Source organism: Ambystoma mexicanum, chromosome 1q (genome assembly GCF_040938575.1).
Source record: "Ambystoma mexicanum isolate Mex_15411 chromosome 1q, UKY_AmexF1_1, whole genome shotgun sequence".
NCBI lineage: Eukaryota > Metazoa > Chordata > Amphibia > Caudata > Ambystomatidae > Ambystoma > Ambystoma mexicanum.
In genome coordinates this window covers 1,238,035,138-1,238,057,514 of record NC_090922.1, presented here as the reverse complement: position 1 = coordinate 1,238,057,514, position 22,377 = coordinate 1,238,035,138, and the positions used below count along the sequence as shown (strand labels likewise).

The following is a 22,377-nucleotide window of genomic DNA, read 5'->3' as shown; positions in this document are numbered from 1 at the left end:
TCCAAAAGTGCTTCGTTTTAGGGGTCCAGAAAAATGGATTTTGTCATGTAGTCGCTGTACTTATTTTCCCGAATATTTCTAAAAGTCCACCTCTGTACATTTTGGTGTGATGGCCATGTTTGTGTGATGTGCATGCCTCTTTAGCGGCATGTCTGTAATGGCATGGCATGGCTCTCTGTGTTATCCGTTTGTTGTGTGCATGCACGAATAATAGTCTTTGCTGGTTCTACGCCTTTGCAAATGTGTTCCACATATGTATTTATGTCTGTAAAAATCCAGCAGGTTGTCGTACGTGCGTGTTTGCACATGCGTTATCCACAGGCCTTTGATAATTGCATTTGGCACCAGTCATTACTGAGTGATAATTGACCATTAGAAAATAAGAAACTGTGAACATGTGGAGAATGAAAGGGACGATTGACCTTTTATGCCTGACTTATGTTTACCCATGGGTATCTGTACACATTTGGTTTTTCAGTTCCATTGCACACAAAATGCTGTACGTTTTAAACTTTTGAAAATTTAACATTCTGCGTTTGCCTGATCAAAACCTCAACGTGTCAAAAAATCGTATAACTAATCAAAGAGGTCAATTTTGAGATATTTGCCCCAAAAGCATGTTTTTGCTTACCAAAGGTAAAATGTGAACGGTTGATACATTGCCTTTAAATATGAAAACATTCATGAAATGTCACCAGATGTGTCATGCATATGTCATCTTTTAGGTTGGGCTGATTTGTTATATATTGCCATTGACTGGTTTTACAGCTACAGAGGAAATAGAATGTATTTGTTTCACAAGAAAAGTGTCATGTCCCCTTAACTATATTGTTGCTACTAGGACACAATACTACAGCACATGTGTTTCACATAACATGGAAGCAGTCTGGAGTGAGAGCAACTGCTGTGCGAGGCATTAATGCTCCTCAGTTACATCTTTACATCAATCTGGCAGAAGTTCTCCGAAGAGTTAATGGCAGTGTCTGAGATATTTGGTTGCAGAAAAAAAGGCATTTTCAAATATGTCCAGGCAGCCAGCAAAATGGTATACATTTAGTCCCAAATTGTTGTCCTTTAATACAACTTGGGGGCCTGATCACACTTTTTACACCATGCTGTAAAATTTAAATTATATAATAAATTGTCAGATCGATTTTTATTTGCTATTAACTTAAAACAACGAAATGTTGGACTTCTGAGTTGAGCAGTGTGGGGTGAAATACAGCCCCAGAATGCCAGGAATAAAGAGGCCAGAGTGATTTGGGAAGTCCCATTGAAATATAAGGCCAGCGCAGAAATGGTGATGTCAGAGATTAGGCCTATTGAACCAAAAACAGGCCTAAACCTCAACGGAAAGAAAGTGGTCTTAAATCGCAAAAGTGCGAAGATATACGCAAAGCATTTGAGCAAGGAAAAGAAAGACATGTGGCTGACAAGGCTGTTTTACTGAATCCACAGAGAGCTGCCCTTTTTCTTAAAGAGACAGATAGCAGTGTGTGCATTATCTTCAATGTAATACCAGATTGTGCTCCAGTCATCTCAAGTGAAACCGAGCTCATTACAATTATAAGAAATAAAAGAACTTCCTTTTTCCTCTAACAAATGACAGAATGCTAAGAGAAGTGCTCACTAGACTTTCAGAGTTTGAACATGGTTTTCTCATAGAACTGCCCTATACTTATGGAAAATCCAGAAGTGTTATTCATCTATTTTGCAACTTTGAGATTAAAGAAGTACATTACACATGGATATAATTCCCAGGTGCCTTATAAAATGTCATGTAAAATGTATTGTGTGTGAGTTTCAAAGCCATTGCTTGCAGAATTATACATGCAGCCGGTCATTTCTCCTAAAGATGAAACTTAACCTCCAAGACCTTTCCTCTGCTCATCCCGGAGATGGAGGTCTGGTCGGCAACCATCAATTAGGGCCATTGTTTACAAATATAGAAAGAAATACACTGCCTAGATTTAAACCATGGTGGAAACAGATAAGGCCATGCCTGCTCTTGCAGCAGAAGTGACCTTGAGGTTACAATTCCCATAAAATGTCCATGCAGCCAGGGCCTTTAGAGGACTTGAAAGGAGAGGCGAAGATAAATATGAGCCAGCCTCTGGCGGATCACATGCTCAAGGGAGAATGAAACAAAGTGAATAAAGAAAAAAATGTAGTTTAGTTAATAGAAAAATATATATTATTGCATAAAAGGGGCAGCGTATATGCCACAACGGTCATTCCAGACTTTTATTAAAGGTGACAGTAATCCACTTTGAACCATGCTCAAATGATTTTTGTGTGATAAACATAACTAAAGTTATTAATGAAAATTTGATTTGGGACTTCCCTTGATTCTGAGAGATTTGAAAGTTGGCGTGAGGGTGAAGGACAAAATTGACATGGGAACTGGGAAGTGGCATATTTTTAATTGATACGGTTCCTAAGTAAATGGAAATAAAACGTGTCTCTGCATAGGCAGGGCGTGCCAACTTCAGATTAGCATTATCTGATTTGCCTTAAAATGTAGTTTTTAAGAATATATCCATACATGGAAAGATTTGAAAAATTAGGGTACTTTCCATGTTGGTAGATTTTCAGAGTCTAAACTGGCCAAGCCCACATGTCAGTTTGGGATGACAAAGTTTTCTCCTCCCACAGCTTTCCTAACTCACACCCCTCATCTCCTTGTCCTATTAGCACACAGGTAGGAGGTGGGTAGAGCAAATCAACCAATCCCTTTCACGGGAATCATGACAAGTTTTTGATGTCATTTGCCCTATAAGTAGACCAGTTGGGATTAGAACTGGGATATTTCACTTATTCCGGAAGTAACCTGATGCTGAACTCTTGCAAGAAACACCCAAGCAGAAAGGCCCCAAATCTTGCATTGGAGACAGGGACCAGGAGACATAGAAGCTGACTGGGACCCCTTGGAGGAGCCAGAGGGGACTATCCTGAACTGACACCATTGCTGTCCCAGAGGTGTCCTGGTGTTCCCTGATGTCCATTACAAGACCTCTCCTGTACGTAAAACTATCCCCAAAGCCAAAGATTGTGTAGACCCTGCATTTTCAAGCATTGTTTTAGTTATTTCCCCATAGCAAAATATCCTGTTTGTCTGTGTAGATAATCAGCATATTTAATTCCCCTATAGAAATCACACGATGTGTTTTGTTAGCGGTGAAAACTAACAAGCTCTTTCTAGTGTGTTTTGAGCCGGTATAGACAAAGATTTACCAAAAGAATCAATTCCAAAACCCTGTTTCCACGTGAGTGTGCAAGGTGCATAACAAAATTGCCCCTTTTGTTCCCATTGTGCTCTGACCAAAACCACAAAGCCGTGTCTGTTCCTTTTTAGGTGTGGCAAAACAAATGTTCCCATTGATTTTCTTTCCCTCATATTGCATCTGTGGTAATAAGTGAAAAAAATGATTTTGCCCCTTGAATTCCTTTTTCCATAAAGTGCATTTTATCAGAATCCCAAAACGATTTTCCAATTGTGTTCCCACTCTCTGCCACTTGCCTTCAATTCAGAGGGGTCAAGTTTAATTGATGTTTGGAGAGTGGGGGTTGCTGGGAGAAAAAGTATTATAACCAAATCAGCAATCACTGTGTGTCTTGAATTGTTCTTTTTCTGTATTGGTGGGTGATTTGAAAAGAAAGCTGTGAGAAATTGTGACTGCATATCTCAGTGCTATCTCTGTGTTGGTGCCATTACAGAAGTCAGATTTGTTCTTGTGTTTGCCACAGCATTGGTGGATGATGTTAGTCTATTTGTCAAATTTGGTTTAAATAAATGAATAAATCTATATTCTTACTACACACCGGCCTAGTTCCTAGTCCATTGTGGCACTAGGTATTTGTTGGGGATGGGTGCGAGACGGGTTGGAGGCCTTACAAAAGTGAACCTTAACAAACTAATAGTGCTTTATTGTGCACCACATTCATTGGGGGGGGAGGAACTCCCTGAGTTGAGTGTGACCGCCTAATAAACTGCGACAGCAGCGTGCCACAAACACCAATCAACTTCCACATAAGAAGTAGCAAATGCAACAAGCAAGATCATAGCCAATAGGACTGCATTGGTGTTTCACATTAAATAGTTTTACTGTTGAGACTGACAGTGAAATTCTATATGCAACTTGAAGTTTATCTGCAATATGGGAGCTGTGTAGGTCTGCCAAAATACACATGTACCAGAGTTTAACTGTGCACCCTGTAGCCTAATTCACAGGTTACACACACACCCAACAGAAGCTGAAGCTGCATTCTGGAGGGGCCAGCACTTAGGTGTGTAGAAATCGTTCAGACACGCACCCAAACACACACTGATCCATAGTAGGCCTGCATGCTGGAGATGGTTGCTCAAAGAGGCTTGTGTAGGTTTGTTCACACACATACACTGGGACTGAGCCTACAACACTGGCTGCCAACAGAGTGGAATTTGCATTCATGCACCGGAGGTTGAGCATGTCCTCTGGATGTGGAGCTGCACAACCGCTTGTGGAAGTCCGGTCACATGCATGAACTGCAAGCTGAGCCCGTTGCATGATCTCTGCAGACAGAAGCTTGTGGAAGAATGGCCACACACAAGCAGTTTAGGCTGTCCACAGACATCCATTCCAAAGTGAGCCTAAGCCGTGTGTGCCACAGCACACAGCATATTGTGGGTGGCACACACATGCACCAGAGGCTGAGACAGTTCTATGTAATTGGCTCCACATAGTAGCTTCTGGGGCTCACACACCTGGACTATATGCTTAGACTACACCATGTAGGATGTGCCTGAAGTAATCAGAGGCAGAGATTACTGGACACACACACACACACACACACACACACACACAAGAGAGTTTACACTTGAATCCTCAAAGTGTCTTTACCCATCAGTGTGTGATGTTCAGGCGCATGTAGCAGTGGCGTAGCCCACACTTTAGAGGTACCTGCACTTAATGCTTGTGTAGGTCTGGTCACATACACCAGAGCCTAACACTCTACCTTTGAGTTAACACCACACAGTGACCTGTTTTTATTTGATTCATAATTTGGATTTTGCTTCACTTGTTCGTGCAATTCATGTTTAATATAATTTCGCTACAAAGCAGAATTCTTCTACAATGCATCTGACCTCTTGGTGGGCGAAGCACATCAACAGATCCCTATCGTTGCTGACCGAATTGGAGGAAGCTGAGGTAAACTCACTGAATGCCCGCATTTATGAGCAAATGAGCAATGGCCAAAATTGCAGCTCTTTCTTGTATACATTTTCCAGGAAATGTATTGCTTATCGAAATCTGATCGAATTGAAGGGTTTCCGATACTGCTTATACAAGTAAAACAAGATAAAAAGATGGGATAAAAATAGCGATTATGAGGACTTAAATAGACTTCTTCTGTGCAAAAATGATCTCTACCTACATATGCTGCAGAAGTCTCTAAGATCCTATATACAAACTTTTCCATCTACAAAGCATTGAGATTTTTATTTAAGGCTTCGTCTTCGCGCTTTGCCAATAATGGAAGTTATGGGTCCGAAATGACAGGTTCTGGGGGGAAATGTGGGGCTACTGAGTGTGTGGCTCAGTGCTAAGCAAATCACTCTTCCACCTGCTTCTTGAATGTCCAGGATGTTCGGTCATCCGACATATCTTTCTGGGTAGATTTTTGCACTCGACCGCGAGTGTCCTCTCCGGAAAACTATGGGTCAGAAGTATGATGACTGCAAACGAGGCTTTGATTGTTGCAGTGACTTCCCTGTTGAAGATTATTTTCAAGGAGCTGGGCAAGAGGATGCTCCAGGGGGAAGCTGATCTGAGAGAGTTTTGGGGAGAGTAGCCCATGGCACAGGATCTTGGCTATATTATATCTGTATGGCCCCATGGTGTGGATGGGGCAATGCTGGACTCCCAGACTACCTCAATCTCCATGACTCGCCTATTCATTGCCTGATTTTGTTTTGGTAGTAGGATATTGATTTATATAGGCTGGCTATTGTTGATCTAAGGCACTGTCCCAGTTGAGCGCTTAACTATTTTGCTGTTTTCTATGTTCATAATTATTATGTTTTAGTGTAAATGTTTATAAACAATTTATTTCCTTTTAATTAAAAAAAGAATTCTGCTACATATGCCTACCAAATTGCAGATGCATAGGAATTTTCAACACGTTTTACAGAAGATTAGCCACAATGCAAGCCTAGGAGGATTTCTCTTCAGACTCGATTCCTTTTGGCTACCACACATGCACAGAATACTGCAGTTGACAATAATGTCAATAGAGGTTAAACAAACTTTTCACAACATAAGAAATATACTAAATGCCACAGTTAAGATTGCAATTGTCTTATTTGTATCGAAACTCAAGCAATATTCTTCATAACCATGAAACAGTTTTGTTTGATTCCATGTTCACACATTGGGGCAAAACACAGTCCTGAATATGTCATTCAGGATTTTCCTCTTATTTGTATGGAAATTAAAACAATGCAAACGTTATTTAAAAGTAAACAAATGTTCTATAACTTTTTTCTTCTTAGTTCTACAAAACTTTGGGAAGTTCAATTTTTCTTATGAAAATGAGTATGTCTTTGTAAATAGATTGCCGGGAATGCCCCACATTATCTTGCGAGCAGATGTCTTTATTTTCTTTGGGTAAAGCAGTCAAAAACAAGAAAATAAGCACTTTACCTAGAATATGGGCATGTGGACTTACTGAGTGTTGGGCAATTACCAAGGAGACTATGCTGACCAAGTATGCGATGGAGGCGTTCGTAGTCTCACTCGTGGGAATGGGAATACTATAGCTAGATATAATGAGCGTTTAGTAGTTCCTTCCAGGGTATAAGACCTCTATCAGGTGACTATTCAGAACTGTATGTTATGAAGTGTTTATGTCATGATACTGGTTGTTGATGGCCTTTAAATATTCACCTTTCACCTATTTTAGGGTTAATTTCTCGCAGAAATTAAGAAAAAGGACATAAACACCTTGATTTGAAATACACATTTAATTGTATAGAGATAAACCGATACAAATGTTATTTCAAAAAGCTCTTTTTTAACCCATTACAAAATGTGGGTGTGTCCCTCATGACGAATAAGCACAAAATCCCAATAAGTTAATTATGATTTTTGAATATCTCCACTTTATTTTACAGTTACCCAAAACTGTACATTTTTGATTACTATATAAAATAGTTGCAATGTTCTTTTTACTGCCAGAGTATTTGCAAATTCCTTAGGTTTCCAAATATATTGCCAGAATAATGTTTTCCATAGTCTAATTATAAAAAGATCAAAGTGCCCGGGCCCATTTCACTCAAGTAATTTGAATTTCTTCCATCATTATAATAGTTATTTAATGGTATTTATATTTGAGAACAAAGTCATGGAATTGTATGTTTTTCTAGAAATAAACAGCCTCATTTGACTTTCAGTGTGCAACAAAACAGCATTTCCAACAGAACAAATATCCAGTAGGAACATGATCAGAAATAGCATGAGTAAGAAACTGACCTTTTTCTTTTCCTTTGCGTCATATAAAGCCAAACTTGCAAAAATTGGCTCTATTTCAATTTCAAACCTTCAAAGAAGAGAGAACATGTTAAAATGATTCAATTGTACAGCTAGAAAGCTAGACAGCGAGTTCAGTCTTGGCATCACGTGGACCTTAGCAAAAGCCTATTAAACGGGCAATAGAAAATCTTACTGGAGCTTACATAAAAATATGCTTGTTGATAAAGCCAGAACATCGGCAGCCAAATGCATGAACAGTCCTACTGAAAGTCAGACCTCATTGAGGCGAGCGCAAATCAAACTTTAACAATGGTCTTTAAAAGCGAAGCAATGATATTCTTTTCATCAAGTTCACATGACGTTAGTGGTAAAATTAGCCCGCTCCTCAGCCATGTCCATTCCTTGCCAAACAGATGCCAACACTGCTCCTCTGCCCTTGATTTGTTTTTTTCGCCAAGGGGTATTACATAACCGCTAAAACAAACCTCTTAATGCACCTTGTGCGCGCAATTCTAGTTCAACTTTCCTTTCTAAATGCCTCCTTTTATATGTAGTGTAAATTACAGAGTGGACCGGAACTGCCAAAACTTGCATGTCAATGTCTACCTGTAATCGTGATTGATTGTTTTTTGCTAGGGGCTGTCATGGACTACACACCAAGATTGCACACAAAACCAAGACCACAACTTCTTCTGAGACACCAATAGGTGGTTTACTGTATAACACAAATACAATTTGGATCAGGTATCCGAGATCAGAGTGGATAAGTAAGTAAGGGGCAGAGAGATGAACGCAAAATAGGTTTAGGACCAGCAAGATCAATGTTCTCTCGTGTCCAATGCTCCACACCTGGGCTGGGGAAAACAATCCAAAACGTATTAAGGGAGAACTCAAAAGGGGCTAGGAGGCAAACAATAGGAAAAGGTCTTTCACAACATTTGAAAGGAATCTGCCCCTTGTGGCCATGACTTGAACTCTGTGTCAATACCGTGTTCTTTTTCTTCTAGGAATTACTAGGTGGGGACCCTCTCTGACCCACAGCTGTGGCTTAACTATGTTGCCGGGTCTTGGCAACAATATGGAAGAAAGCCTCCACCTTTTTCTTGAGGGGCCTGCTCCTCCAGGAGTCAGACAAAGTCCTGGGTTATCCCTATTTCTTGACCACGTCCCTGGTCCATGCTCGGGATCCCCCCCTCCTTCGTGCCATGATCATAAGCTCTCTGCCCCATTCCTCCTCTCACCGCTACAATCTGCCCCGGACCAACCTGGTCTGCTGGTACCTCCTTAATCATGCTTGGCCCGTCCTCCTCCGTCTTTGGCAATGCAACTCTATCTCCCTCTTTAGCTAGTCAGCCTCCCCTCACTCCTCTTTTCCAACTCTTAAGCCTCTGCCTCTCCGGATGGGAACAACTCTCACTCCGTCCTCTTAAATACTCCGCTCCAGATGGTAATAGGAGGTCTCGACTAAATACACTAACAAAAGAAGTAACAGTCAGCAGGGCAATCCTGGATCAGGTGTCAGTATGGTGAGCAATTGACTAGTGGATGATGGAAAATAGATGATACAGAGACTTGGCACGAGACAGACAGAAGACATAATACATAGTGGGGACCGACTATATACAAGGTAGTATGTAAAATAGGTTTAGGTGTGGGGTAGTCCGGGAGCAGGAGAGATGTAGGAGTAGGTAGAGGGAGCTGCTTCTTGTTTATTTATTTTTTTAAACACATTTTATTGGCATTTCATTGTACTTGTGACCGTAGGCAGTAAGCAGCAAGCAGTTGAGCGAAGCATTTAGAGCTCCTTCTTGTTTAAGTAAATTTTAAAGTCCCCATAAAAAATGCAACTTACTTAAGTGTTAAACATTTCACCAGCAGCCTCTGACCAAAATGTTCTTTGGGTACTTCTGGGACACAAAGTCGCTCTATAGGCTCCTCCTGCAATTAAACACAAAGTGGGAGAACATCGGTCAATGGGTCTTGGGTGAACCAACAATAAATGTAATTTAGGATAGTTACTGGAGAAGAGAAGGGGCGTGTAACTAATCCACTTTTTTTTTTTTTAACAGCGAATGTGAACCCCTATTGTAGATGTGCCTTTGTTTTGCATCCATTAGCTTTTCTGAACCCAATCAAGAAAAATCTGTAAAATATACTTACCTCAAATTTGCGTGAAATTTCAAATGTTGGGTGCAGAAGAGGGGTGTGCTGCAGTGAGGGAGAGAGGAGCCACTGTAATCCCAGAATAGGGGAATTCTCCAGTGGGGGTTAGGGGGAGGAGGGACGGGAACCGTTTGCACCCAAAGGGTGTGGTGTGCTCCAGCGAGGAAGAGGATGTGCTCCTTTAAGCTTAGAAGGGGGTATACTCAAACAAGTGGGAGGAGAGCACCTCGAGACCAGATGAAAGAGATTTCACAGAGACCCGTGACTCAAGAGAGGGAGGGATTAAAGTAGGAAAATAGGGAGCGATTTTGATGCCTAGAAGAGGCGATGCATAATAGAAGAGGAGAATCCTTTTGAACTCCAGAAGAGTGGTGTGCTCCAGTGAGTGGGGAGGAGCGGCTCATGATTCCAGAATTGGAGTGCTCCAGTGAAGAAGAGAGCGACTACGATCCCGGAAGAAGGGACGTGTAACCGCGGGGGAGAACCTTTGGTCCTAGAAGAGGGGAGTACATAACAGAGAGGAGAGCCCCAAGTAAGAGGGAGGAATGTTGGGTCACTTTGAGGTATGTTCTATATGTCTTAAAGCATTACTCACTTTCTCTTTACTGGCCTGCTAACCAGAATCCCTCCTCTCTGAACCCCCCTGTTGATCCCAGCAAACTCTCCAGGTTTGCCTCTGGCAGCTCCACTTCTTCCTGTGGCCTTCTCATTGCACTGCCCACTGCAGCGCAACTGGCGTTCGTGAACCCTTTTCCACTCTTTTGTATGCGCATCACCTTTCCTCAATTTGCCTGCCTCTCTTCTTCCACATCACTGAACTCTCTGGCGCTTCCAAGCATCGTGCATCCTTCCTCTGCCTCTCCTCCCTCTCATTGGGGCACATATCTCACGATTCTTGTCGACTCCCGCGCTTCTGTCACTTCCCTCACCCTTGCTGCTGCCCACTGATGCTCTATCAGAAATGCAGCACTTCTCCCGCTCTTGGTCGGTCCCATCTTCCAGTGTCATCTGACAATGCAGCTCTGTCAGGACTCATCCTCTCTCATTCTGCACACTTACTTTTCTGGTCCTCAGAGCTACAACCATTGTCATTGGATCATAGAAAGTATATTAAAGTTGCCCACAGCACAGGCAAACAGTCTGAAGAAAATAACATTCTTTGGCTAAGATTGAGAATAGCATATGACGCATTTTAGTCGACTTCGCATCTTTATGATATATAACTTTTTTTCATCATGTTGAAACTTCAAGGGTCTTATTCGGTGGAAGAATCAAAACTGTTAGCCACGGCGTAAACCTGTAAAGATTATGAGACAGTCTTATGACCCTTGACATAATTCTACTTTTAGGCGGAGGCAGAAACATATAATTCTTTCCATGCCCCTAATCCACCTCCAAGCGAAATGAAAATCGCCTGGGGAGTAAAGGTGAGGTGAAAACCACTCACGTCTTTGCTTTACGCCTCACTTTCTCACTCTTGGACTTGAAAAATTACCACCTTAACACTCCCTCTGGGAGCACAAGTGGCCATTGCCACAGGAGGTGTTAGCACATGGCCCTTTAGTCGTAGATTCCGGCAAGCTACAAAGTGTTAGCCTGATAACCAAAGAACTCTTGCCTACTGTACACTACTTTAGTGTCAAATAAGTTATAACTGCAGTATTGGTGAAGAGGATATATGTTTAAGAGCAGTAGTGACTGTCCCTCCAGGACTAACCCCAGAGATCTTGCGCATCAAGAACTAAGACTGCCATAATTGTTATCCTTCCTGCAGAATTATTCCTGATTTAATAGATTAAATTGTGGCAGATGCATCATGTCCCAAACATCTTCTAAGACTAAAAGCGGTAATTTTAGGATAACCAACTATGGAAATGATTACATTGTCGATACCCATTGTGGAACTTTAGTTTTGGTAGCTATCCTGAAAACATTGGGAGGATTCAGATCCTAAGGAACGGATTTGCACTCCGAGAGGCGACTCAGTGGGGTATAATGGCTGAATTACACCAACATTTGGATTGATTTTCTGCTCTGATTCCCCCAATAAATATCAGTTCTCTAGTGGCAAAGGGATTCTAACAACCAAAATGAGGACTAGATAGCAGCAAATATGTAAGGGTGCAACCATGGTTAACTCACGATTTAGGCCATGTTTACTGTTGGTCATTGCACCAACAAAGAAAGTTTACCTTACCACACCCTTGTCTACCAGAGAGAGATGTCCTTTCTTTAGATTGACAGCTAACCAGTTGTAACTGTTAAGCAGCATCAATTAGTGGGTTGGCAAACACCTTGCATGAGTGTAAATTTAAGTTCAATTACCCTTCCATTAAAACAAAAACTGACTCCATCCTCTCCTGTTGCCTTTCAGTATAGATCAAATCCAGTGTTGTGGCCCCTCCGCTGTAACCTCTAGCTTTTGGCAACAACCCCTAGGCAACCATGTAGCCCTTAATATGGCAATAACCACCAGGCCTGTGGGCCAGTACCACCTAAGGTAATGCCCCAGGGCCCAAAGTTACAGGGGGGCCCGAGGGGCATTACCTTTAGGCAGCAATGGCCCGCCGGCGAGGTGGTTATTGCCATTAGCATTTCGGGGTTTGTAGCCCCGGGATACTAATGTCGTAGCGAAAACTTTTCAAGCAGCATTTCTTTTGCAATTTGAAAAGGCTGTTGCAGCTGTACGCTTTAGTTCTAGGAACACAAGAAAACGCATATTTCTTCATTAGTACGGAGCAACAGGGTGCCATTTTGGGCCAAGTTGCTCCGTAGTAATGAACAGGAGGAATGTTTTAAAAATCAGTGCACCCGGCGCGCGATGCACGCAAGTGCGTCCACGGGATTACACTGTGGCAGGGGTGCCGAGTACGCAGGTACTCTGGGGACCGGGCACCCACCGGCAGAATGAAGTTGAGGCTGAGCCGACCCATGGCCGCAGAGAAGAGACGCAGTATGGATGGCCCTTTTTTCCATCCGTACTGTGTCTCTCTCTGGCGGCCCGGGTCAAAGCTGGGTAAAAAAACGATGTTTAGAATTGAGGGACAGATGCAAAGCAAGAGGCTCTTGCTTTGCATCTGTCCCTCAATTTTTAAAAACCGTTTTGGGTTGGGTGTACCTCTACATCTGTGCACCCCTCTTTGGAAGAGGGGAAGAGGGGTGCACATATGTAGAGGTACAGTCAACCCAAAACGATTTTTAGAAATTGAGGCACAGATGCAAAGCAAGTCTGTCCCTCATTTTCTAAAAATCGTTTTGGGTTGAGTGCATTTGTAAATCTGTGCACCCCTCTTGTCAAGAGGGGTGCACAGATGTAGAGTTATACCCAACCCAAAACGATTTTTAGAATTGAGGCACAAGCAAGTCTGACCCTCAATTCATAAAAAACGTTTTGGATGCACCTCTCTTGCATTGCATCCATTGCATCTGCAGAGGGAGGGGGGCAGGGAGAGGGCACATGAGACTGTTTGCATGTCTCTGAGTGTGCACGTGGTGAGGGTGAATGCTATGGGCGGGGAATGGAGGCGTTGAGGGAGGGAACTCCCCTGAATTCTAAGCAGGGAAACAGCATGGGAGAGGGGGAGAGGGAGAGTGTGGGGTTAGGTGAGATCACCTTATTGGGGGGGATTGGCGGGGGGCAGTGGAATGTGATAATTCGGCATCTTGAAGACCACACAAATCGGCCGAAATAAAGCAGTCTTTTTTGTATTTGCTCTTCAAAATGTGGAATTATCACATAGAACCCAGTATGGACCTTGCCATACAGTTATCTTTGTTCAGTGTAATACATTTCAATGGGACAATACTTGCAGAGCTGCTGTAACCCTAATGGTGCAGAGTTATTGGGTTTCTATAGAGACAGTAACAGCACTTCTCAGCAGGGATGTGTAATCTATATGAGCCAGCACTTTCTAGTAGAGCTAGCCATATTTGAAATGGGGCAATGCTGGTAGTCCTCAGTTAGCTCGCTATACTCTTGATGGGGTAGTACTGCTGTTTCCCAACAGGGCTTCTATAATTGTTGAATCTTCTCAGCGGTAATACTATGCTTTTATTGAGGCAATGCTAGTTAATCTTAGTGGGGCTGCTATACTTTTGATGGGACAACATCAGCACTTCTCAGTTGAGCTGCTACACTCTTACAAGGCTTCGCACTTCTCAGCTGTTTTATTTATTTTTATTTTTATTGGTTAATTATAATGCGGTCAATACTCATAGGTTTCTAGGCGCGGACCGAGGGATTGAACCTGTGTTGCGCGGACCGAGGGATCGAACCTGTGTTGCTCCGTGTTGTCTTGCTTCCAAGGCAAGCATGTTGCCCCTGAGCTATCCCCCTGAAGATCTGAAGTACATTTAATGATATAGAAACAGAACTATTGAGCAAGTCAGATATCATCTTCATCATCATCAGAATAACTCAACACTGTCATGGTTATACAAGAGCCAATATATTTAAAGGGATGGAATTACTCAGAATGTAGCAGCACTATTCAATAACCCAAAGTGCTTAAGCATAGTTAATGTGAAAATGTTGCCACTTCTCACAGAGGCTTCTACACCTTTTATGGGGCAGCACTGATCCAGCCTACTGGACAGCTTCACTTTTAATGGCACTTCTCAATAGGGCTGCTATACAATAGGAAATGACCAACACTACCCTGCAGGGAATTGCATACTCTTGATGCCACTGAAGCAGCACTTCCACCCACCACAGCTGCTTTATTTGTAATGGCACAGTGCATGTACTTGTCAGCCACTCTGCTTTACATTTAAACAGACCGAATTGTCATTTCTCAGCAGGACCGCAACACTATACCACAGTGTTCTGTATTTTGAGTACTTCTTCACCACAAATGTGGATTCATGGCACTCTCCCAGTGTCTAAATAGTAGATCTCGCAACATACAATTGGCAACAGGCATGTCCTGAGCTGCCTGCTGTCCATAAACTGTCGCTCAGGATGTTGGAAGCCATCATGGGGCAAGAGATAGAAGGCTTGTGTCTGTAAGATATCAGAATATATAATTGTCTTCCCAGATAGGAGACTGACTCCATTAATATACATGGGGTCACCGAGAAGGCCAAGAGTGAAACTGTACATTCAGTTGTGAGATTACCAGCAACGGTTGATACCATGCTCCAACGAGTGAGGTGCCCACTCAATATATCACACTGTTTAAAGGTGTGAGACCCATCCTGAATGCTTGCCCAAAGAGACTTGGCCAGCATTTCACACTCAAGAAGTGAGCATGTGATCCGGGGTCTGCAGTCCACACACCCGCTGGGGATTCCCATGCTCCCACTTGCGAGATTTGCACCAAATTAGTGAGATTGTGCTCCAAGGTAGGAGGCACACGCACAGTCTTTGCTCTGAGGTTTGACACACTCACAGGATGGGCTGGCATTTCGTTCTCTCATCCTACTTGTGCTGCTCTGCCTTTTGAGGGCTACTACAACCTGGATGATTATAAAGGGGTGAAGTAGGGGCAGTGATGACCTGCTGGAATGCAACTGGAAGGCTGAAACCTCCTTCTTATTTGACTTTAGTATATGCAGTACAAGCTAGCCAATGTTTCCACTGTTCTGCGCCCCACCCCCTTGCACCAAGTTGGCAACTATGTGCAAATGCGGTCATATAACTGCCAGTGATGTCAATTCCTACATTTGGGCACCCCCTGGGAAATTCATAAGTGAGCTCCCCTGCACTGTGGTATGGCTTTGAAACGAGCCAATCCACGTGAAGTGTATCTCGTGGATTCGCTGCGCGGGCGCTAATACTGATTATTGTTCATGTGATTGGCATCCCAACATGGCAAAAGAGCTTGCAAATTGCACAAACACTGTGCAAGCAAATGTTAGGATGTGAGAACACAGGGCACACTTTAACATACCTGGATGCACATTTCTGTATTTAGATACTGTTCTAGACATTGTGCATGACTGGAGACTAATAAGGACTACGACAAATTATGTTTTACCTGAGTGTATGCTTCTATTGCTAGCACCCATATATTAATTCCTTTTTTGATCAATTCATGGGTGCACTGTTCAACATAGGTCAATGTCTGAGTGGTGGGGGATGAGCCCAGAAATCATCCCAAGCGTATCCACTGGTCTTTTCTCCAATTAAAGAAATGTGTATTGTAGTTAGGAAACTCTTGTTTGTCTCAATGAAAGAAGTCTAATGTGCTTCAATCAAAAGCACACTCCACTAGCGTGGAGAACTGCTTACTAGTAAGTCACACAAGAAGAGAACTTCACTATGCTGATGTAAAGAGTGGCTGCTGCATTCATCTGAAACAAGCAACATAATAACCAACCTTTTACCTTAGGTAACTTTAATTAGTATTTTTAACAATGCATCAACTTTTTATCAAGCACAATTAGGAACATAAGCAAGTTTTAACGCACCTCCTCCAAGACTGGGTGCAGCCCAAAAAGCTCTTTGTGGCGGTTGGATTTTCTTTGCTCCTCGTTCGTGTGGTCAATTTCCTCATTTGGTGTCCGGTCCAGGAGATTGGGAAGCAGCGAATCGGGAAGAGAATTTTTCAAGTCAAAAATGCTGCACGCCCAGCTGCCCCGTGGAGTGTCGTCCATGGACATGGATCGCCTTTTAAGATCATCCTATAAAGAAAAAGAATATTTATGAATAAGGAGCACGGTACCGGTACCCCCCAGAAAAAACTCCTTGTAATATTCCTTATCCATGTTCTGAAATATTTACTGTGTTATGCAAAATGCAAATCCCACAAACAAAATGCAGCATCCACTTAAAAGGAAAAACATAGATTGGTAGCACCAACACGCAGATATCTAGTTATATCATGGAACAGTTAACAGGTAACGCCCCCTGCAGACAGGGACACCCAGGTTGCCCAAACATCCCATCTTATTCTACTGTGCAGAGAAGTTGGCAACAGGCCAAAGCTGTGAACGGCCATTATAGGCCAACCAAATATGAAGTTTAGACAAAACTTGAAAGACCTCATTTATACTGCATTCAGGTATTTCAGCTGTTAAACTCACGTTAACATGAAAATGGTAAAGGTTCATGTAAACGGCGTGCTAGAAAAGTAGACAATAGCCCAATGGGTTAATGCAGCCGCTGCAGAGGTCTATATGTAATGTGTGTGTAAGAGGTGCATGATCAATTGGACAATTGAGCTGCAATGTAATAACAGTTGTCACGGATAGTCTATGCAGCTGCAAGATTATGGGTGGACTGAAAAGCAAATTATTATTACTCTCATAGCACAGATCTGTCCACAAGTAACATGCATTGAAAGACACAGCATACATTCATGCACACCACCACAATTAGATGGACTAGCCTGTGGAAAAAGGAGACTGCAGGCCACCAGAGTGCCACTGAAAGGCCTGCAGTTCTGCCTCAAGACATTTCCGTAGATCAGGGACAGGTACACAATGCTGGCTTTGAAGGCTGCTGATTGGTTGCATATTCGGTTGATGTCTATACATGCGAGTAGGGCTGCATCAATGCTAATAAAATGTCAGACTGGCGCTGCTAATTAAGCAGGATTGCAATATGTTAGGCATTCTGTAAGCAATAATTCCAAATGCAAGTCTTGCATTTGAAAGGCAAGTAAGGTTTGGACAGTCAGTCACATGCAAAGCGCTATAAGCAGTGCTATTTATTTTTATTACTTGATTTAATCGCCTTAGCAATTTTTACAAGATGGAAAAACTCAACGAGGCAAAGTAATTTAGATGACGCAGGAGTGTAGAACAAGAAGGTAAATTGGTTTAACTGGCTCCAATGCTTGTACTTGTTTAGGTCACCTAGATTGTGTCACCTAGCCCCATGAGGATTGAAGAGGATGGATGATAAAGTGTCATTTGTCGTTAACTAGTGAGAAAATCTGTTGCAGGATTTTTGCAGTTGTCACCCATTGTTAAGCAGTGCTTTAAGTGGGGTGAGGATTTAAGGGGGGGGCTCTGAAAGGCCTAAGTGGGGCAAGGGAGAAAGAGAGAGGGGGTGGGGCGATAGTGGAAGCCAAGCAGGAGGAGGTTTGGTGTGCCCTCTCCTTTTGTTTCCAATCCATCTGGCACCCTTTGAACTCAACATAGACATGTGGTTAATGGCCTACCTGCAAAGTCGGGGCCTCCCTGTTTTTTCCTATCAGAAGCAATCCTAATACCTCTCCGGAAACCCTTTAACCATGCCGCTCTGTTGAGTTTAAGGGCTCCCTGAGGTGTTTGTTGCCTCTAGGGCTAGTGGGGGGGGGGGTGCAGGGGGGGAACCTGGCAGAGCCCTGGCTTGGGAGCACTTTGACTTCCGGGGCTCCTCCACGGCTGGCCCGAACACATTTAAAGTCCTGTGTATAGGCCTTTCAGATGTAGGGTTCTGCCATCAACTCTTCAGATTGTGAAATTTTAAAATTACATACCAGCATATTACTCATTCTGCCAACATTCGACTAATGAAAAGCAACCCCTACACGCCTGACATGTGATTGTACCGGGGATCTGCAACCTCCCGGTCGTCAGATGTTTTGTCCTACGACTCTGATGATACCTCATCATGGACTATGTGGGAGAAGGCTGATGGCATATGTAAAATAGGTTTGGAGACTCCTGGTATCTGCACTAGACTTTTGACACTACTGCGCTACTGTTAAAAGATGCAAGCCCAAAAGATGGCTATCCACACCCTGTACAGCGCTCCACTGTTCTCTGGCTAAGTCCGTGCTTCAAACAATAAAACCAAAACATAAATGGACATATGGGCGACCCTTACTCGATTGAAAGAATAATTTCAGTGTTCATTACTACAAATCATCTCAAACCATCCCAAATTTCTTAAAGGTCGCCTGAAGGCATATGGCTCTGAAATACGTTTTTTGTGGATTTGGGATGTAGGACAACTTTGTTGAAGTCTGCAAACCTACCGACTCTCACTTGGGAATTCATGGCAGCCCAAAATACAGTGTTTAAGATTTTCACTCAGACCTAATCTGGTATAACGAGGCACTAAGATATCGCCAACATTTGTAGGGCAACCTTTGTGCTTACTGGTCCTTTTGTCCATCAGCAGTGAGTAGCCCACCCCCTCAGACCGTGTTCCTAGATCAGTTGCATGCCCTACTATTATGTCCTTCCTTGCAGTCAGTAAGGTCTGAAAAATGTGAGTATTATTTGGTCTCCTAACCAGGATTGATCACATCCAGTGTGCTGGTCCCTGTGCTAGAGGTTCTGGCCTTTTTGCACATTGCCCCAAGGTAGTCTAGATAGACCGTAAAACAAACTGATTATTGTTTATGTGATCAGTACCCCAGCCTATTAAAAGTGCACACAAATTGCAAAACCCCATACAAGCAAATGTGTTTGTTGGGGTCTGAGAACAAAGTGCACACTAACATACCTGGATGCACATTTCTGTATTTACCTACTGTTCTAGACATTCCACACGACTGGACACTGATAATGTAAGCACTGAAACACATTCGCTTTTATCTGAATGTATGCTTCTATTGATATCACCTATATATAAATTCCTTTTTTAACAATTGAATGGTGCACTGTTCAATATAGGTGAATGTCGAAGTGGTGGGGGAACGGGCCCAGAAATCATCCAAAACATATCCACAGGTCCTTACTTCAATGAACTCACACCCCGGAACGGAGAGCAACTTTCCAGGACACAGTCAGTGATGGCAAGCTTCAAGCCATTTTCCAGGCCCTAAAAACAAACAAGTCTAAATGTAGCACTAAATATCGCCTCCTTCCAAGTGGACAGAGCCCTCCATTGATTCCTCATCTTCAAGCAGACCTAGTTCTCGCTCCCATTTCACACATAGGGCTAGTGGCCATTTTTTATTTGGGTCCTAATGACAGTGAAAATCCCCCGCTACACCTTTGCCCTCTGGTAGAGACTTAGTTTCTTTCCTCCGAGAGTCAAAGTCTCAGAACTGTGGAGTCTATAGGTGCTTCCAAAAAGGTGGCTTGTTGTGCTGGTCAAAGGTTTGATTTTACTTTGTTTATGGAAATCCCAAGGATTGCAGTAGCTGAACAGTCAAATGGCCAGGCAGTGATGCTCGTTAGAATGTAGGCACCCATACAAGCCAGTTGTTCAGATACCAATAAACTAGGGTGCCCTGGGGTCAGAGGAAGGCCGCGACTGGCACCAGGTAGTTCATGACTACACGAGGCACATCTCTGAGACTGAAAGTCAAGGCACTGAATTGACAGTGTTTATTGCAGAAAACTTAGCAGAGGTACTGGTGGGTTTTCTGATGAATGGGGACATGGAAATATGCAACGTGTAGGTGCACTGCTACCCGGTAAACTCCTGTTCAGGCAGAGAATGTCTAGGGTAGGTCCCCAGTTCTTATTCATTTTGAGAACTATGAGATATCGCAAGTAAAAACCTAACCATTGATTCAATCGGCAGAGTATGTCCCGGTTAATAATTCAAAGCATCCACTGATCTGTGGTAATGTCTTTCGATCAATGCAGGTGATGGGTTATCTCCCCCTGACAAGGCAAAGTGAGCTAAGATGTGAGTCAATTATTCTTTAAAGACTGGGACCTCGACACTGGCCCCCATTTCATCTATTTCTTCCACCCTTGGTACTTCAGAGGAATGTGGATTGCTGATACCTGGAGTAATTGGAGGGGGAGTGACGAAGAAAAGAGCAGACATTAATGGAAGTGTCTGCAACCTGGACATGGAACACTGGGAAAGAGCGCTTTCATAAGGGATGCCACAATCTTCACAGTATTGGTATCTGCCTATTACCTTTAAAGGTGTCATCAATGCAATGGTTGAATAGTCTTGTGCCACCCTCATAAAACAAAAATGACTAATTTCTATTTATATTTGGAATTTTCTTGAATTACTCAATGTGAAATCAAGGAAATGGCCTTTCACATTTGATAATGTTGTCCTGATAAGGCGTTTAGGAATGAAATATATGCCAAAACATGTAACCACATAAGGAATAAGGTAACCCTTATTAAGTAACAACATGTAGACAAACATCTATTAAAATTGACATCATGGTCTCCATCTAGCAGAAATCTCAAATGGACATTATGGTCTCTATCTAGCTAAAATCTCAAGTGGACATCATGGTCTATCTAGCAGAAATCTCACATGGACATCATGGTCTCTATCTTGCAGAAATCTCACATGGACATCAAGGTCTCTATCTTGCAAAAATCTCAAATGGACATCATGCATTCTACTTAGCTAAAATTCCCAAAATTGTCAAATTTCCATATTAACACTTATGTTTTTTATGTTGCTCATCAGAAACAATGTTAGTTCTCGCAGTGTATCATTCTTTCTTTAAAAACCTTTGCTTCTGCTTTTTGTTTATTAAGTCATATCTGTTCTATGTTAAATTTATTATTGTGAATGCAACCGGAATCATATGTCACACGTCCTACTCATGACTGCCAGGAACTATGTTGCTCTTGCGTCCATGAAAAGAGAATGGTTCCAAAAGGTGAGGGATATTTATACTATGCAATACCTCAAGTGCATGATTGATAAGTCAAAGGGAAATATAGAAGAGGTGTGGCTCACCTTTGACAAATATGGGAGGTAGTCCCGCATTTTCACAATTTTGACTATTGTGGTAACTTTGGTAATTTTGGCAAAATTACTGATCTGAATGCTAGTGCTCTGCAAAGAATTTACCCCATTTTGTGCATAATTGTGCATGGATCTTGGAGGGAGGAGCGGGAAGGGATGGGGGTTGAAGGGGAATTAAATAGGGTGCGAGAAGACAGTCTTGAAATAGTGGTTTACATTGGCTGAATTGCAGTTCTTGTATGTTTTGTTCTCCCTTTGAAAAGATAACTTTATTAATATATTCCATGCAGATATGTTCACAGATAGCCATCGTGTTATTCATGCTAAAAATACAAAACGGCAAAAGGGTTCGGATAATATGAAGACCTTCTAAAAACAAGCATTAGAGCACCTTCTAGGTAATGATATTATCATCAAAGAGGCTGGTAAAGACAGAAATATTGTAATCTTGAATAAAACAAATGACATCAGAATGGCGAATGGTCATTTAGAGACACCAGACTGATACAAAACCATCAACAAAGATCTAATACCAAATATTGTAGAGAAAGTCAATGACCTTGTTCTCAAATGATATGCAAGAGGGCTTCTAATGGAAGATGAAAAACCTTTCTTAATCCATGATTACCCTAAAGTGCCCACAATATATTTTCTTTCAAAAACACAAAAGGTATTCAACAATCTATCCTAAGTTCGACACTTGTCAGTGGCATGGCCACCGGAAATATGTCCAAATACATAGATGAAATACTCAGAGCAGAGGTGTTTTGTCAAAGACTTATTACACGGCACATGCAAGCTAGAGATCTCCTTCCCCTACAATGAGTGTGGCGCACCATAAAAACACTTGTTCTTTACTTTGGATCCTTTTTGAGAAGTCCTTCAACCTGTCTCATACCCAACCTCTACAAACACCCTGTATCGCAATGGACTAGGACTAGGAACCAGGCCGGTGTGTATCAATAAAATATTTATTAATGTATTATTTATGTAAAATGTGAAGAAACAGCTTACATCAGCCAACAATGTTGTGGCAACACAAAAATAAAGTATCCTTTTTGATTAAGCAGTACACTGAGATAACACAATATACCGTGACAAGAATTCCCTTTTACTTCTCCCACCACTACAATCAGAGAACAG

At 42.4% G+C, this 22,377-nt stretch overlaps 1 protein-coding gene across 14 annotated transcripts in view; it reads right to left on the bottom strand.

The window, feature by feature from the left end:
• DOCK7 (dedicator of cytokinesis 7) overlaps nt 1-22,377 on the bottom strand; it is a 1,498,361-nt gene that overhangs the window by 1,115,754 nt on the left and 360,230 nt on the right. For all 14 annotated transcript variants that reach the window (XM_069642017.1, XM_069642019.1, XM_069642018.1 and 11 more), the window contains exons 6-8: nt 16,086-16,298; nt 9,364-9,449; nt 7,512-7,578 (exon numbers count right to left, since the gene is read on the bottom strand). In XM_069642017.1, coding sequence (XP_069498118.1) covers nt 7,512-7,578; nt 9,364-9,449; nt 16,086-16,298 — 366 coding nt within the window. The remainder of the gene's footprint in view (nt 1-7,511; nt 7,579-9,363; nt 9,450-16,085; nt 16,299-22,377) is intronic.